Here is an 18,603-nt window from a genome sequence, read left to right as displayed (position 1 = left end):
ACGGCAACACAAATATCCCCTTGGGTGGGCACTGCGCTTTGGTGCAGAGCGCGGGCGTTGAGTAAACTTTGAACTTGACAGAAGTTTCTCTGTTTTCTTTCGTATTTAGACAATCTTTAATGTTACATTGTTATCAGATTTATTTAATTATTGTTAAAGTTGTTGTGCTCATGTGGTAAAGAGTTCTAAGTTAGGGGGGAACAAATACCAACTTTTTAGGGGTTATTTAAACTGTTGGAAGTTAATTTACCCACCTGCCAACTTAAAGTTCCCAGGAGTCTTGCATAAATTAAGGTTCTAAAGCAAAAAGGAACCTATTTGCCTATAGTCACATTGTCATTTTTAAATTTCTTTTGTTGCAATAAATAAATCTTTCTAATTACAAATTTTACTTACAAATTTTAATTGCATAAAGAAAATTAAAAATAATGAATTGTTCAAGAGTATGTTTACGTTTAAGCAAGGATTTGCTCTTTTCAACAACAAGATGTAGACTAAATGCATTATCAATATCAAGTGTATTAAAATCAAGTAAGGATTAATTTTAATAAATTTATCTTTGATTTTGTTTAAAAATTAGTTATTTTTATTTTACTAAATTCTGTGCTAAGAAACATTTCAACCAAATATATCTTTGGCTACACCTTCAATACACAAACGCTTCTACACACAAAAAATTGAAAAAACGACCAACTTCAATGTTCAAGATGACGACGAATTTAATTCCAGAGTTCTTTATGCCAAGATTCCTATAATTGTTGATTTTCATGCTCAGTAAGTTCATTAAAATTCAAAAAATATTATTGTAACAAATTAGGATCTATTAAGTTTCCTAAATATATATATATATATATATACATACATATCATTCAATAGGAATCAGTATTTGTATATATAAATTTATGGCTTTAATATTGATATTTTTATTTTTGTTACAGATGGTGTGCTCCCTGTAAAATGTTGGGTCCGAGGTTGGAGAGAGAGGTTGACAAGCATGGAGGAAAAGTGATGTTGGCTAAAGTAGATGTAGATGACTTTGCAGATGTTGCGATAAAACATAAGGTTTTTTTATAATGTTTAAAGTGTTTATAAACCCTTACTCAAGAGCCATACAGCATGAAAACAGTGGGGATCAAACACATGACCTTATGTGGAAAAGCCAAGTGTTTTGACCACTAGACAATGCTGCTAGTGAATTTTGCAAATTGACAATAACAATAACATAATTGACAATAACAATAACATGACTGACAGTGTGGTGTAGTGGTAAGAACTCTTGCTACACCACACATGAGGTCGTGGGTTCAATTCCCACTGATCTCATGCTGTAGCGCCCTTAAGTAAGGCGCTATAAACGGTATGAACTCCTGCTGAGCCAGCACTTAATCAGCAGCATAATTACCGGGCAATTATAGTCTCTATAATATCCCAAACTGCCACAGGCAACTTGAAACTGGGTCGGAGTAACTGATGTTACTCTATGTTTAAGTCGCGCAATCGACTTTCCCACATCGAGGATATATATATTTCCAAAAAAAAATAGTCTGGTAGTGTGGTAAACCGGTCATGGCGTCGGACTACAAGTCGAAAGGTTTCACGTTCGGGCCGCACCAATGCCACACTATTCGCCCTTGAGCCCGGCGTTTACGGATAGCTTAAACACGTCCCAAACCGCACACCCTTACCCCAATAATAATATCAAAAAACCTATCCCCTTAAGGGGTATGGAAAAAAAATAACATTCTTATTTTATGGGAACATAATTAAAAGATTTTTGTTTTAGATTAGGGCAGTTCCTACAATAATGTTATTTAAAAATGGTGAATCTGTTGAAAAATTTGAAGGGAATGTAGAGGATGATGAGTTAGAAAATTTTGTTAAAAAAGCTTTAAAAGAATGATAATGTGTTAAGAAATATCATAATATTTCCTGCAACGTGTTGTTCAACTAATAGGTATTTGTGTTCTATATTTAAAATAAAAATTTCTTAAAAATTCTCTATAAAACTAATTTGTAAATACAACCAATGCCTTATACAAATAACTAGGTTTTAATTAAAATAAGGTGGTTTCCTTGTTAGCATTTCTCTTAATATTTTGAGTTTCTCTTTGTTTTGACTAAGATAGAAAAATAAATACATCAATAAATATAACGTATGTTTAATTGTAATACAAATATTAGTATTCCTTTAAATTAACAATTATCTTTTTAGCTTGATAAAGCTTGTAATTTTTTAGAATTAAATTCTTACTACTTCCAAATCGAAAGTAGATCTCAATCTAAAATTGATTTTAATTTACATAAAAACTGTACTTAATGTTATTTAAAACAACACGAGAACTGGTATTAATATTTACATATACTTTTATCAAATACACTTTTCAAGGATTCCTGGTCAAAGTATTTTTTTAATTTAACACTTGCCACGTAGCTCATCGTAGTTACCAGTGGCGGGGTTGGGCGGAAATGTAGTGACGTCTTCATACCCTCCATTCCGGCGTGCCTGCACATCACCCAAATTCTGGTTATTCTCTTTTTCGTTAAAATACACATGTTGGTCGTCAGGGTTAGGGTCAAGCGCATTTACTTCACGCTAATAGTTGCTCGATTGAGTTGGATTAGAACTGTTGGAAGACGATTCATAATCACACGTAAACCCCTTTCTAAAATAATCGTTCAAGCTGTTTCACATGTTTTACAAATAATATTAAATAGATTTTAATTTAATTTGTGTTTGGTAAAATTGTATTTACCTATGGCAGTAATAGATAGATGACGCGATTACAATAATAAGTAGAAAAGTTAGAGTCACCGAAACAGCCACAACCACTACATTATCACTTTCAACTGGGGCTAAAAAAAATTATTCAGAAAGAGTTAGTACAAATTTTTATCAGTTCAAGTTTGTAAATTTTTTGTACCCTTTATTCTAATACAAGTTCCATTGGCTTTAATTCTTTCTTGGGGGCACAGTTCTTTAATCATTACTGATATAGAGACATTGTAAACTTGGTCAAATTCACATATAGGCCACCTGTAGTTTTCTTGGGTACAGTTGGAAATTAATATAACTTTGTCTAAGTCTTTCACTGCTGTTATATGAATCTGTAAGACGTTTTATGTTTTTATCTGTTACACTGAAGATACTTTATTTGTTTTACTTTTAATGCTATTTAAAAAAAACATTTACAAAAAAAAGTATTTTAGAAATGGGATGGGCCTACCTTGTATCCAATACAATCAGTTGATTCAGTCGCTCGCCAAGAAATAAAACAAACCTCGTTTTGACTGTTGTGTGCATGCGCATCGCTAACTACTTCGTCTACAAAATATTGACATTGAAATGAACATTAACGATATGTTAACGTCGCACTGTTTACTTTGTATTCCAATCGATTGAGATTTCGATGTTGTTGTTTCATCGATCGTTATATTGCCAGTGCATTGGTAAAAGTAGTTTTGTAAATGGCGATAAATAAACAGTTTCGACGTCTGTACTAAACTAGTTTCGTTGTATTGATCTTCTTTGGATGTGTAAACATTTGTTGTGTTCCATGAGACGACTGGGCTAGGATAAGACCGAAATTTGCAAGTCACAACGTTTTTTCCATTATCGCATTTCGATGACATTGAAACGGGACTTACAGGCACTAAAAATAATTAAAATTCTAAACATGCTAAATCACTATCCAATTACCTTTACAAGCAAAATGTTTTTTTATTATACACTGCAAAATACTTATTGTAACAATCATAGTTAAGCCTAAATTAAACCTTCAATTGTGACATCTAAGTCCCGTCTAAATTTTCCGCCATTAATATTATGCTCCTTGCATGTGTAATTGGGCTTTACGTTATTATCTACGACTGAAAACATAAAGGTTTTTATTAACATAGTTCATATGGTGTTATTTGAAACAACAACGTTGCATTTATTATCTATTAAAACTTTTGAAAATGGTATTTAGCCTTTTGAATACATTTTAACGTAAATAAATGAACCTGTTGCAGTAATGTATAACCCCCCTTCAGAATCCTGAAAATCGCCTGTTGCATTTTGTTGATAAGTTATATCCTGATCATAATGGTCTACCCAATAAACACTATTTTTTGTGTCGTTCGTCTTGCATGAAACATTGAATTTCTCATTTTCCATTAAAGTTCGTATCTGTCCTTCAGGCGTAAATGATAGAAGCGAAACTGAGCAGACATCTAAAATCGCATAAAACATAAAATAAGTTGCAAAAATTAAAAAAAAAAAAAATAAGTTGCAAAAAAAATTCAAAGTTTTAAAATACTTGAAAAAGAACACTCTACTTACAGTTAAATGTTAATAGTAAAATACCCAAAAATAAAATCATTGCTTCAGAGTAAGTTTTAAATCTTAAATCTTTTTAAAAAATTAATATATTTTAAACTGTCAAATTTAACGAACAGTTTCTACTAATAAACTGGTTATAAGTGCTCAAATTTTTTTAAAAATTATATTTAAACGGGTGAGATGTTTATTTTATGTTTAAAAAATTACATTTCAGTATTTGCGTAACGCTATAATCAATATCTTAAAGGAACGACAGATTTTTTTCTTTCGTTTTAAAAAAAATTAAACTAAAATTAAAAAGTATTCTTACTCTTATTTACTTCAGGCTAACTTTATTAGTTTTAGTTACAAATAAATTTAAAAAAACGAGGCCAATTTTTATTAAGTGCTTTTATGGAGTTTGATATATGAAATATTGTAAAGCAACAACGTTAATATACAACTAGAATGATCAGTAATTTAAAAGCGTAAAAAGTACATTAAAAACTGTGTTTAAAAAATTTAAGTAGCAAATACGTTTTATAACTAAAATTGTATCTCACAGTGCAACAGCTTTAATCAACCAAGTTTTATGTTATTAAATTTGCCACACTTACGAAACAAAAAACAACACTACGGTTATAAATATATGGCAAAAGTTAAGATAAAATTAAACACTTGCACCCTTATAATAAAAGCAACAAAACATAATAGAAATAAATAACGTAATGTAAAGGACAAGGTTATGTAGGCACAGTATTTTCCATTGCATTAGAACTATTATATATAAAAGAAAGATTGGTAAATGTTAAACCAAATAAATGTTGACGTTCGGCAAATATAAATTGAAACATAAATGCAGAGCAATATAATAAAAACCATGCTATAAAATATTTAACTATATAAAATTTGAAATAAAATACTAAAATATATTATTGTGCAAGCAAAATTGTTATAAAAATTTGAAATAAAATTAAAAGTAACTTGTTAAAAGTAAGTAAACTTGAAGCAGCATTATTCTGTTTCCCGCATATAGTATCATCTGAGCAAGTTTTTAACTGACATAAAGTACCTGAAAAAAAAGGAAATTATTACTATGTGGATCAAATGTAGTTTGCATTTATTAACTAAGGCTATATGCAAGATTAATTTAAAAGCGTTTTTGCCTGACGTACCTTACGCGACTCAGTCCTATAATTAACGAACTATGCGTTTTTTTGGCAGTCTAGGTTTAAAGGCTAATAATGTAGAAATTTTTGTAAATTTTTGTAACTTTTGTTTTGATATAATAATCTTATTTGCAATATAGTATAGGCCTTTTAGTTAGTGTTTTATTTATGAATTGATACTAGTTAGTAATGGCTTATTTATTAGGCAATCAACTACTAGCAGAGTTACAGTTGGTCGTAGGGTAGACCACACATCTACTCTACATTCAAAGGTATGTTTAAACTCCTTCTAAGTCTCACTTACTATGTATAAATTTAAGTGCAAATTACCTTTAAATCCTGGTTTACAAATGCACTTAAAATCAAAATCGTCTTTGAGCGTGCACATTCCGCCGTTTCTGCATATATTCGTTGAACAAATGTGAAATAATTCTCCGCCGATCGAAGTAGTTGTGCGTAATTCAGTTTTAGTTGTAATGGTCAAGCCATTTCGTCTGGAACGCGTTGTTATCTCCAGTAATAGCGAAGTTGTAGTGGATTGCATCGTTGTACCAGAACCCGGTTCGTGTATAAAAGGCTTATGCAAGTTTGGTATGACTATTTCGTTACTCCCCTTTACTACTGTAAAAAAAAATTATAAACGTAAAATCGTTGTACCGCAAGTTGGCGCTAGTATCCCATTAACTTGTTTTATTTGCGTCCAATTACCCCAATACACAGTGCATAGGTTTGCTATGTTCTATAACCGTATAATAAATACTTAAGTATTACAATTTTGCCTGCATTTTAATCAAGTATGCACTAGTAAAGACTAAAAATGTGATTGGTGGCCTTAGTAATTTACTTAACCTAGTTTTTTTTAATTTTGTTTGGTAAATGTTGTAATTTATTTTTAAACGAAACCTACCGCAATCTATTTCATCCGACCCACTCTGGCAATCTGAGAACCCATCACAGACTAATTTAAGTGGGATACAATCCCCAACCTCTTTGCTGCATTGATACTCGCCCGCCGCACAGGCCCGTGACGTAACAGAGTCTGCAGTCTGACCCAGGGTCGTCGCGGTCGATGAATTCAGCATGGGTAAATCTGGGGAAACAAAAAAGTGTAAATATTCACAGGGGGTTGGCTTACAATAGATAATAGTTATAGGCTTAAGGTGTTCAATCTAACACAATACACTGTGTTTAAAAGACCTCGCAAGCAGAATGCATGCTCCAAATAAGGTTAACTTCTTTAGTTATGTAAGCTTCAACCTTTCCCTTAAAAACGCATACCCGCTTGTGAACTCACAAAAATACAACGCAAGGCATTTTAGAAAGTAAATATTTTTTGCAAAGCGTTCGAGCTGTAAACAAATTATTATTCCTGAGATAATAATCTATCCCATAATTGACCTAACGCCCCGCCCTTAACATTTCAGACATGTGTCAATAAAAATCTCGTGCAAAATTCTCGTTAAGAAGATAAGGCAGGCATGTTAAATATCACGTTTAGGGGTGGAGAGAATACCCAGCTACCCCCTTTTTTACCCCAGCATATCAATTACCCAAGGTTGTGTGTACTACAAAGAGACCATAACTACATGCCGATCAACCCTTATATTTAAGGGGTGTAGCAAGTTTAAATAAATAAAAAAAACAAGTTAAAATTGTTTTTCTCTTTGATTTTCATGCAATTTTTGCCGGTATTTAGTAACATATTTATGTTAAATTGATTTAAATATAGGAAGTAGTTGTCCGTTTATTTTCGGACCTTGTAGCACAGCTGGCTTTGGGTATATGTGACACATTTAAAAACAGATTAAGACTTGAAATAATTGCTACAACGCGTTTTTTTCTACGAAATCGTTATTTTTAAAACCTAAACGACCAGCCACCCAGAACTTTTGAATTTTTAACAACCCAAAATGATTTTACGGTTATTAGTTTATAACATTTGTGACGCGTGAAAAAGTTTAGTTTGTGATGTAATCATTACGTCATTAAAACGGAAACTGGCCATTCAGGTGTATATATAATGTTACTGAGCCCTTGTGAAACAAAAGGCTCGGCCAGCTTGTAATACTAACTCGTAATATGCGTGACGTCATGTCTCAGTTTTTCAATAAAATGAAGTTTGTTGTTTATACTTTAACTATATATAAGCCTGAATAGATTCTGATGTCACCAAGGCTGGTTTGTTTGTAATTTTAAGTTTTATTTAAAGTTGACTATAGGTATCTACGTCGGAATGTGCCCCAATAAATGTAAAATTGTAATAGATATTAAAATTATTAAACACGTAAATTAGCATGCAAAACCCATATAAAAAGATCTTAGTTAAAAAATCGGATTTTTGCATTTTTACCATTTTCCATCGCTTAATTTTGGTGTATGGAAATACCTGTCTCCTAACTATACGAGATATGAATATGATACTTATAGATACGTCAGCGAGTTACGCTACTCCCTAATTAAGGCTAAATTTAAACTGAATTTAAACACATTCCTATTAATTTTACCTATATATGTGCATTTACCTTATATTTATGATGAGTCAAATTAATACGAATCACTTTTACTAAAGTAGAAAAGGCGTTTTTTGTAAATATTTTATTTTTAGTCATAATGATTACGCCTAAAAATTGTCGTCGAAACAATATCACATTTTCAAATTTTTTATCGGCAAATTTTTTTTTGATGATCACACAGTTTCACGTGTGTGATCTATTTCGGACAAGTAGTGTGACCAAATCATGACGTAATTTGTTTACCTTTCGGTGAGAACACGGCAAGGTAAACGCCAAACAAAAACTATGAGAATAAATTTGTAATCGAAAACCATTTCTCAATGACACATGAATACAATGTTTGAATAAGTAACACTAGTATCAACAAACTACTGTCGCAAGATCCAACCCAAATTTTAAAGGACCAAAACTTTCCATTATCTCATACTAGCTTTAAAAATGACGTCATTGTAATATCAAACGAACAAAGCCTTGTGTTTTTGTATTACCTTACCAGCATTTCATTAAAAATGTTTTTTTTTCGCAGGCGATCTCTTGGAATGCGGAAATTTTTAAAGAATTTTCAGACAAACGGTCTGGGTGTTTGTTAGGTGAAGCTGCTGCTGGTTTTGCAAAAAAACTTTAAATTATCCAAGGTATGTTGCTTAAAATAGATCCTGTAGAAATGCAGCCTAACCAATATCTGCATTTTTAAGTAAAAAACGCTGATTTTAACAAATTATGAAAGTTCAATTTGAATCTAATTGCTACTTTTAAGACAATTGATCTAATTTCGTGCGATAAGACCTCTTAGTACGAGCAATGTTGTTCAATAATCCGATAAAAAACGAAATGTCAATTTTTTTGGCTCATAAATATGTCAGCCAGGCGTGGCGCGAACTTTCGCGACCCAAGTCACGTGGTCAAATAAATCTTCGGTAACTTTCGAGCCGTCTTTTGTTATGACAAAAGCAAAGTCTGTCGCAATACATAGCCCACGCAAAAATGACTTTCAGACGCAACTTCACCTGACAGCATTCATGCAGTAAAGCGTAACCAGGACGATGCTACGGCTCGTGCCAGTAACGATAACTTTCTAAGGCGATGAATGAGGCGTTTTTACGTACTATCGTCACCGAAAATCTTTCGGCAAATTCGAGAACAATGCCGGAGCGATTTTTTGTTGTCATTGTTTGACTTCTTTAATAGCAAAAATTCGCGACTAGCAGCCTTAGGAGGTTAAAGGGGTTGGGCGACTTGCTATACAAGGTCCGTGTTGATTTAAAAGCCACAAAGAATGTAACAGGGTTTGTTATTCTCAGGTCTGTGGGCTATGTCAATGCTACCGATTTATTTTAATACTTGTGTTATACGTATAAAGCAATAGGCGTGGTCTTGTTCAATTAATTACCTCCACGAGTTGGGCTTGAGATGTTCGTTACGTCATCAGTTGTTTTGATTGGTTGGGTAGTAACGGTTGCTATGGAGCTTAAATAAGTCAAGCCACCTTTTGTTGTTGTTCGTAGTGGTGGGATTATCAAGTCGAAATCTGCGCAAAAATAAAAGTTGGATCATAACCAAATGTTGTTAAATATTTTTACGTTTCCAATGGTTACAACTTATCTAGACACAATATAACGGGACTTAAATTAAATTGCTTTTTGTCACTCTGCAACCGATCTATAGATTTTCCATTAAAATTCCTGACTCAAACTTTTATTGCTTCATGGGACGCCTTTGTAAACTCTTTGCTTTCCAGTACGTCCATTTTTGTACCCACTAACATTCTAAAAACTTGCCTGCTACTTGTTAAACAGTTAGATAAGCCAGTGACTCTTCCTTTATCGATATACAGATTTATTAAATAATTAAATGAGTAATTTTATAGCTATTTAGTACAAGGGTTTTATGTAAATTTGTTTATTTAATTATAATAGCTTCAAAGAGATTGTCGTTATGGGTGGGATGATTACAAAACCTTGTAAAAGTTTATAGCAAAGGATATATATTAATCGTCTAATGATGGGCAATTTAACATAAAAAAGTATACCTTATTTCCAGAAAATATTATTAAATTCGTAAGAAATTAAAAGTATTGACTTTATTATTGATTTTTTACTTCTGGTAAAGCACTTTGAGGTAACTAAAACACTGTAGATTTTTAAATACCATGATTCATCTTAAGTCAATTACATTAACCCAGACAGTAAAGTTTTAATTTAATTAAACCAACAAATTAAACGTAAAATAATCTCTGTTTAGAATAAAAATGGAAAGTACCATTTTTAATAAAATAGGATTTTAATTTCTACTGTCAATTTTGGACACCTGTTTGTTAAGATATATTTTGCCAGGGCGTACAAATAAATTATTGACAGATCCTTACTAAATGTTAAACGTGTGTTATTCTAGTTCTGATGGTGGATATTACATATACGTCATATAGCTATGTAAAGTTATTTGTTTTCTATAAGTTACAACACTTAACTATACGTCAAATGTGAAACCTCAAACAAAAGACAAGCCCTCAAAAAGCCCGTGACTTAACTTTGTACCTGACAACCTCAAAACGAAACAAGTTCTTATATTTTAAATTTTTCATTTTTTATTAAACGAAACAATAACAATATAAAAAAAAATAAAAATTTAAAAAGTAACAAATACATAAATAAAAAAGTGTTTTATTAAAAAAGCTTCTGATTAGGAGTCTAAGGAACCCAATTATCCTATAGTTAATTGCGTTATTCAATTATTTTAAATTTTACTAAGCTAAAGCATAAAGCGTTTTTAAAACAGGAACACAATTGCCCGTCATACTAAAAGTAAAAAAATCTTCACTTTTTTGTTTATTCTTTAACATACTAATTAGAGTAAGCAAAGAATAAACTTTCAGAGCAATGGAATGTTTACCTCTGGTCGCATTAAGATAGCATAAGAGTACCTCTATATAGCAACTAAATCAAGCAGCACTATACCTAATATCTCAACAAAATTTGGTGAGAGTTGTTGGCAAGACAGTAAACAGTATTAATCATATTATTCAGAGCGTGTAATTTTGTTCAGTAAAGGTCGGCATATACATACTATGCCCACGCATAAGTAAATATTAATAAGCTTAAGTTTAGGTTAAAGTAGTTAGCCATTTAAGATTATAAGACAAGTAGTTATAAACATTGAATGCGCACATATTTTGTTGACGTACGAATGTAAGGTAAATAAAATAACAATAAGAAATGCATGTCAGTGAAGAAAGAGGTATATTTATAGATAAATAGAAAATGAGGGCACGAAAGGTAAGGATCGTGTCCACAATCGTATGCCCCCTTAAAAGGCATACTCTTAACTCTTGTAGCCTTTCTGCAACTCTCTTGCATTGAAAACGTATACAGAAGCAACTGGCTTCTTGACGTCATTACCTACTGCATTGCTCTTTTCATAAACTCATTTCCATACTAAATCTTAATCTTGGTTCTCTTCTTTTATCCTGGATATTTTCGATATTGTTTGACGATTGAATCGATGGTTCTTCTATTACGCTTCCAATTTTAACGTTAATATCAATGTCTCTGTTGTCCAAATCTGAGGATGCTAATTTTCCCATTTGTCTCATTATCTGTCCCAACATGCCTTTAAACTTTTTCTTGTGGTGTTTAATACCTTTTGTTGGTGAAGCTTGAGTTGTTGAAACTGTTGTAGTCGTTGTTGTTGTTGTGGTTGTGGTACTTGTGTCACTTGACTCTCGGTTTGGTAAAGCTCCGTTGATGTAAATGTTAGTAAGGTAAGAATGTGCTTCTTGGTCTGTCATTCTGTCAACGTAGTCTTTAAAACTGGCCTGATCAGATTCACTTGCTACATGATTTTCTTTTCGTAAAACCCTCTGAACGGCTTCAAATTTTGCTATTTCCACAACGGGTTTACTTTGGATTAATCTCGGATTTTCCGGCCTTGGAGCATGCTGTATTCTAGGTCTTCGAATAATAACAGGTCGTCTTGCTGGTGCTTGTATCGTTACACGGTCTTGAAAGTTGTGATTACTATTTTGCCTGTTGTGAATTACTCTCGGCAACAACACCGACGGCCTGTGTCCATTGCTGCCGGAACTTCGAATTAATTCCCCGCCGGTCATTCGAATTCCAGTTTCGGCAGTTGGCTTGACTGGTTTGTTGACTCTCTTCTTTTTATTTCGTCGACCTGAAAAAGAATTGAAGTTTAGATGTGTGATCGACAAGTTGTGATAATGAATAAAATCAAAGGCGTGCAAAATGAAGATTAGAGCATGCAAGGCAGCATTATCCTTGGATAATGCTATATATAATAAAGCAAAATTAGATGCATTTCATTAGCATAAAATTTACATTTAAATCGTGTGGCGCAACAATGGAAGTGCAACTCTTGTACTTGATAAGTTAAGATAATGCTTTTTGCGGTTTCCCAGTTTTAAGGTATAATTCATGGTCTGATTATGCCAAGTGGAGCGCACATAATCTCACTTAACCTCACGCTATAACTAGTTGGTATACTAAGTGAAACCAAGTGTTTGTTTAAAGGGGAAGAAAGTAAAGAAGGGAATGTAAAGAAAAGGTTGAATAATACAAGAACGCTTACCTTTGTGTTTTTCCCTTTTTCTTTATAGAAATCAGACGTCGAGACTTCATTGTTGAAGCGACTGTCTCTTTTGTTGAACTATGAGCTAACCACTAAATCTACCTGAAACCCACGGAATTTGATCTTATAACTAGCACCTGGTACAAACTGTCTAAACCTGAATACTCATTGCTGCGCCACGATGCGAGAATAAACAAAAAATGAGCAAATCAAATAATATAAAATGTCATAACATGCATGCTCATTGTGTTTCAAATGATATAATGTAGAATGCTATGTAAAGTGCTTTAATAAATGCCTAATTTATTGTAACTTACCACAACGTGCTTCATCCGATCCGTCGGAGCAATCGCTTATTCCATCACAGACTAGTTCGTGGGAAATACAAAGTCCGGTGTCAAGAGCACACTGAAATTCGTTTTCTTCACATTGTCCGTACTCTGGATAATCCGGTTCTCCATCAAGAACTTCAAACTTTGTGATTGTTTTGCTTGTGGTAGGTAAATATTCTGCAAATATAAGGTTAGAACACTGTTAACAAATGTTAATATACATAAGGGAATATGTAAGTAAGAACTCTTTATGGGAAACTTGACAGTTTAAAGAGAGTTTAAACTTGTAGGTAATACTTGAAACTTGTAAGTACTTTGCACGAGTTACATGATTTTCTTAAATTACCTGCACAAACTAACGGATCTTCGTCGCTTTCGTCTTCGCAATCTACGAATTCGTCACATAAAAAGTCCAAGCCCATGGTTTTGGTCGTGCCAGGGCAAGTGTATCGTGTTTTATCGTTTTCGTTAATTGACTCCATGTAATCTGTAGTGTCTTGATCTACATCGTAGTAACTTTCATCGTCGAATGACGAATCTGTAATGCAAAATGAACGCCGTTTAAATTCACAGAAAATATAGCTAGATAGCAAGGTGCCAACTCAGAATGTAAGTAGAGAACGCTTTCAAAATACTCGTGGCATCTTTAGAGTGATATATAAATATTAGCTTGTACTTTTGAACCCAATAGGTTTCTGTTAACAAACACGGGAAGCAATAACATCTTTATTAACTTCCCTGAATGGTTTTATTGAATCTAAACACTCTAATTGAATTGAGATATTAAACAAATTTGGAAAAAAGGAATTCACTTACCGTCGATTGGCGCGGCCAGCACACCGTATAAGAAAAATGAATAAATGCAGAAGAGGGCGACTTTGTTAAAAACTTTGTTGAAATTCATCTTTTGTTATTTAGTTTCTTTGCCCTTTATTAATTTTGAAATATAATCCACTAAGTTTTGTTATAGTCACAGTTCAACTTTGTTACTTAAGTTTACTTAGAAAAGTCCAGCTGTCAAACAACAAAAAATATCACATTAATAAATCAGCAACAGAACTGGCTTAGTGCAAAATTGATTTAAATGAGAAGGCTCAAAATAGCTCGGTTTTAAATCTACATGGACACTCCTTTCTCTAACAACACAGCATCGCTACGGGCAATAGCACACACACATTATTTTTGCGAACTGAACCAAATCGTTGAAAATATATTAAATCTCTCAACAGCAAAATACTTGCTTTTGTTGCAAATAAAGTTTAACACTCAATGCTTAAATACATGCATTTTTCACACGTTTTAATATAACACACCGCCTTTCAAAAATCTAAAACATTTGTTTTTTTGTGCTAGTTTGCCAAATTTACAATTTAATAAACTAATTTCTCAAAAACTTTTTAAATCTCATTTTAAAACTTCGAAGTCTTATAACATTCGCAAGATAAATTATCTGCTTTTAATACCTAAATGTTCCTAAAATATATTCACCACGCGTCAGTCTACCACTGAAATTTCCCAATACACACTTCGCTATGGTTAACCAAACAGGTAACCCAACAAACTCCTTTTCGCGCAAAGCGCTCTCTCGAATGAGCGACGTCTGGAAACATACTCGTGTTATAAAGCTCAGCTGAAATTAATTTTTTTTTAGCCTTCCCTTATTTGGACTCGCTTAGCAGCCGATGGAATTCCTAAGGTATACGAACATTTAAATCAAATTTGAAAGGGTGAAAATGATTCATTTTCGTAACAAATAAAATCATTTATATTTTTACACGCTACTCTTTATCGGAACAAAATTCTCGCTCCATAAACTATCAAACCACTTGTGTTGTCTCATAGAGTATAAACAAACGTAAAATATGAGTCAAGTTGCTCAAGTTATAAGAGTAGATGATTAATTTTTTTCTCACATTTCTAATAATGTTTATATAAAAGATAAACAAACATTTCGTTGATGGTTCTATGACATGGTTCTTTTGGGCATACCTAGCCGGTGTATGCAGCACCTAAATGAGCAATTACTATTTCTAAAGCTTAGGCGAATCGGTAGCGAAAGTTAGCTAAGGCCGTAATGTTTATATCAACAACTCGAATGTGTGCACAGGTAACTTTTTAAGTAGCTACATACGTTACGCTAAAATGATTTCTCGTGTTTTTAAGCAGTATTCAGTCGTAACCAAGCGTATGAACAGGCTCGAGCAGAGAACACTTGGTCTCTTATTGAAAACATAACACATATTTTGCGACATTTTGATGACATATGGGTTCTAATATTTGCACTTTAGATTTTTCTACCCATAGAATTCGATTTAGAGAACAATGCCACAATGCATTGAATTGTGCGACATATTATTGACTCAACATTTATAGATTGTGACAATGGGTAATTATTTATAAATCAAATACTTCTTGCATTGTTTTGAACAAAAGTCGTTGTTCGAAACCTCGGTGTGCATTACATACACTCGTTTGTGTTTATTAAATACAAATATAAAGTGACGAACGTCAATTGCTGTCTTACTTAAGCAATAACTGACGCCGTAACTGGCGGAAAACGCCACTACCACGTGTTAAAGCGATGACCATTTTTTAGCTTTCAAAACCAAATAAATCGAAAATTTTGTCCGAAAACAAATCAGTTAGGCGCCTTGAACAGTCTCGATTGCCAAAAAATGGACCTTTTCCGGTCTGCAAAACTCGACGAAAGTTTTCCTTAAAAATAACATTTGCCGAACCGGTTGATTTTTTACGTGTCTAACTACCGCCTACGCTACTTGTAAAAGACTTTAGGTTCTTTTTTGTTTCACGTTAACCGCATTATTCATGCTCGTTACGTCCAGACGCTCTGTCGCAAAAACTATCAAAAATCCAACTTCGCAGCCGTACAAGTTGAGCTTATATGGAACAGGTGAGCCAACAAAATTTACAAAAACAACATTTCTACGAATTTCAGTCGTGTTTTCTGTGAACCCTTCCCGACTTTTGCAGCAAATACTTCGACTTTAATGGCGAATCGGGAGATTTAATTCGGCGTTTTTAAAATTTCCATGTCACATCTATCATATTTGCAGTAAAAGTAATTACTTAATCTCGAGCAATGTTGAATTGCTTAAAAAACAAACGACCGCAGGTGCTGAAATATTCGAGCAAAGTCGCAAATATTAACTCAAATGGATCGCATACAATAGACCACGAAACAGGGTCATTAATCATCTTAAACAAAGACTAAATTAGGAATATTTGCTTTATTTGACTCTTTCGAATACACCACTCACAGATTTGACAAGGAAATTTTGGGGGGCTATTTTTAGTTTTCTTACTTTTATAGAGGGTTATTAAAAACCCACGCAGTAACTGGGATTATATTCGATATAGTTTAAGCTAAGGCGTGTCATTATCATTTATAGTTGTTAGTCTTTACGCCCAACGAAGGCGTTATCACGTCGCTAACAATAGAAATTTAAAGCCTATAAAAAGCTATCGAATCGTCAGTGCTATATAAGAAAAATCTCTAAAATATATTGCTTTTTTAACCTTTAAATACAAGTGGTATAAAGAAGGTTAATAAGCTATCAAGATGCTCCAATTCGCACCAATCAATTTCTTTTAATATTTTAGGTTTCTAAGGGCGACTTTTTTGGGACTATTTATATTTTGCAACGGTAAGTCCCTTGATTGCGAAGACTGAAAGTACCAGAATAGAACATCTTTAAAATGCTTTATGAGTATTTCAAATTAGTGTCAAATTTAAGTTTTGGTACTCAGCAAGACCTTTACTTTTTGGAATGCGACAATTTTCGTTTTTTGATTTTTTTACCAAACATGACTTGAGAAGTCTTCCACTTTCGGGCATGGGAAAAAATAATAAAAGCGCCATCACATTGTATGGCAAATGACGTCAGCCTAAATCTTGAACCTAGAAAACGTTGTTTAATATCTTATCAAGCTCTTTACGTTACCTAAAAATTTCAAGTTGCTATAAGGTGTCGATATAAATAGCTTGTTCTATTCATGACCTATAATGTCGGGTTATATATCGCCCTAAGCGCAGTGTAAGCGACATTGCCTAGTTAGATTACGTAAAGGGTGGCCTCCAAATTGCTTGCAAGTGTCAATGTAATCTAACCCGGTATACACAAAACTCAACCAAAGTACATTAGGCCCACTTCCATGTAAAAATTAAGATATTAAACGAATTAACGACTGATTTTACTTCGGATTTCTACGCCCAGTTTTGGGATTACTAAACGCGGTGATCTAACATAACAAAAGCGGACATGATTTCTTGTTACGACATGGGCGTTTTTTAATCTCTTTTTATTTACGGGTGTTAAGTCAAGTGGCGTAAATCGGATGACGTCATTTCGATATAAAGTTTGTTCCCTGAACTAGGAGCTGTATCCAATCGATTTTCGGATTATTTTAAAATTATCGTTTTTGATTGACAGAAGTTTGGACTAATACCAGACGGCACCTGGTTGTTGAAATTCCTAATTTAACAATATTCGACCCAAAACTTATTTTCAATTTTCACGCTTTACACTTTTTTTTAATTTTTACTACTTTGTTATCAAAATTTACGGTTATTTTTGTTTTTAATTTACTTTAAGCTTACTAAGCACATTTGTGATGAACTGCTTACCGTAAATTATCCAGTTTAACTCCCCTCGTTATCGTCATTAAGTGGTTGGAATAACAAATTATTGATTTTATTGCGAAGAGTAAATGATTGTTAAAGGAAACCACTGTGAGCTCAAACTCAAAAAAAATTTACCATAAAGTAACAGGCACTCTATTAAATTTATACCTACGAAAAATATCGGGATTTCATCACCTTAAATGCCAGCAAGAAAGGTATCCTCTGCTCTTTATGTTTAGCGGTGAGAGATTACTGTTTAAAAAAGATTTTAATTAAAAGTTAAGACACACTTTTAAGTCGAATAATCTCAACCATTTATAGATAAAATAACTTTAATTCAAATAATGTGGTTTAATGGTTAACCGAGATATTCTGAAAATTTAAACTATGTCGTTCTGATATGTCTGCCGTCTCGAAATCTAGTCTCAAATTTGCACGCAACTTCGTTGTCTTAACATATGACTGACGCGACGGTAGTCGGCTAAATAACTGAGGCGACAAAATAATATTTGCTATAACTTCACGTTGGTGTAGGCTTCCGGTCAATAACTGAGGGGGTCCAATTAAATGTTACAACAGCGAACTGACGCAAAATTAACTTGTTGCTGTTTTAATGTTGTTAGCAACATTGATTGTGTTTTTTTTTCTGGCATGACCTCGTATTATCACGGTATATATTTTTACGATTGTTTGAACGAAAAATCACCTTAACGTCATGACTTTTGTTGTGTTAAATTTTGCTTACGGCTCTTTAAATTTTATATTTTATATCGACCGTTGAACAAAGTTAAACGAGATTAATTTATTAACAACTTTAACGCGGATTCATTTGAGAAAAATTTCAAATAAAATTTTAAACTCCTCTATAAAATTTTATAGTTATTTTACATTTTTTTAATATCGAATATTTTTGCGAAGCATTTATGCGACAATAAATTTCCAAAATTCCGCAAAAAATTGTTTACCAATATTTCGACGAGAAGATCAAGCCTGGATCAATTTTTTGATCTTCTAAATCTTCAAACTTAGGCAAAAATGTAACTAATATTGCTATGTTTAAGTT

The 18,603-nt window shown here is 32.9% G+C and overlaps 2 protein-coding genes across 4 annotated transcripts; one reads left to right on the top strand and one right to left on the bottom strand.

Annotated features, from left to right (window-relative positions):
* Positions 1-61: 61 nt before the first annotated feature.
* Positions 62-2,160, top strand: LOC145759803 (thioredoxin, mitochondrial-like). The gene is made up of 4 exons (XM_082573654.1): positions 62-531; positions 612-774; positions 939-1,062; positions 1,784-2,160. Exons 1-4 carry the CDS (start codon positions 429-431, stop codon positions 1,898-1,900), a joined length of 507 nt encoding a protein of 168 aa, XP_082429780.1. The 5' UTR covers positions 62-428; the 3' UTR covers positions 1,901-2,160.
* A 2,895-nt stretch (positions 2,161-5,055) lies between these two features.
* On the bottom strand, positions 5,056-13,908 carry LOC145759387 (uncharacterized). Of its 3 annotated transcripts, none has more exons than XM_082573204.1 (7): positions 13,715-13,908; positions 13,245-13,436; positions 12,884-13,075; positions 9,373-9,510; positions 6,377-6,559; positions 5,800-6,090; positions 5,056-5,372 (listed from the first exon to the last, which is right to left on the bottom strand). In XM_082573204.1, the coding sequence occupies exons 1-7, from the start codon at positions 13,800-13,802 to the stop codon at positions 5,233-5,235; spliced, it is 1,224 nt and encodes a 407-aa protein (XP_082429330.1). In that variant the 5' UTR covers positions 13,803-13,908; the 3' UTR covers positions 5,056-5,232. The 3 variants fall into 3 exon arrangements, with proteins under 3 accessions (XP_082429330.1, XP_082429331.1, XP_082429329.1); XM_082573205.1 differs by having other exon boundaries at positions 5,800-6,087; XM_082573203.1 differs by lacking the exons at positions 5,056-5,372; positions 5,800-6,090; positions 6,377-6,559; positions 9,373-9,510 and adding an exon at positions 10,557-12,152.
* Positions 13,909-18,603: the final 4,695 nt, after the last annotated feature.

Source organism: Corella eumyota, chromosome 7 (assembly GCF_963082875.1).
Source record: "Corella eumyota chromosome 7, kaCorEumy4.1, whole genome shotgun sequence".
Lineage (NCBI taxonomy): Eukaryota > Metazoa > Chordata > Ascidiacea > Phlebobranchia > Corellidae > Corella > Corella eumyota.
This window is presented reverse-complemented; position numbering and strand designations above follow the sequence as displayed.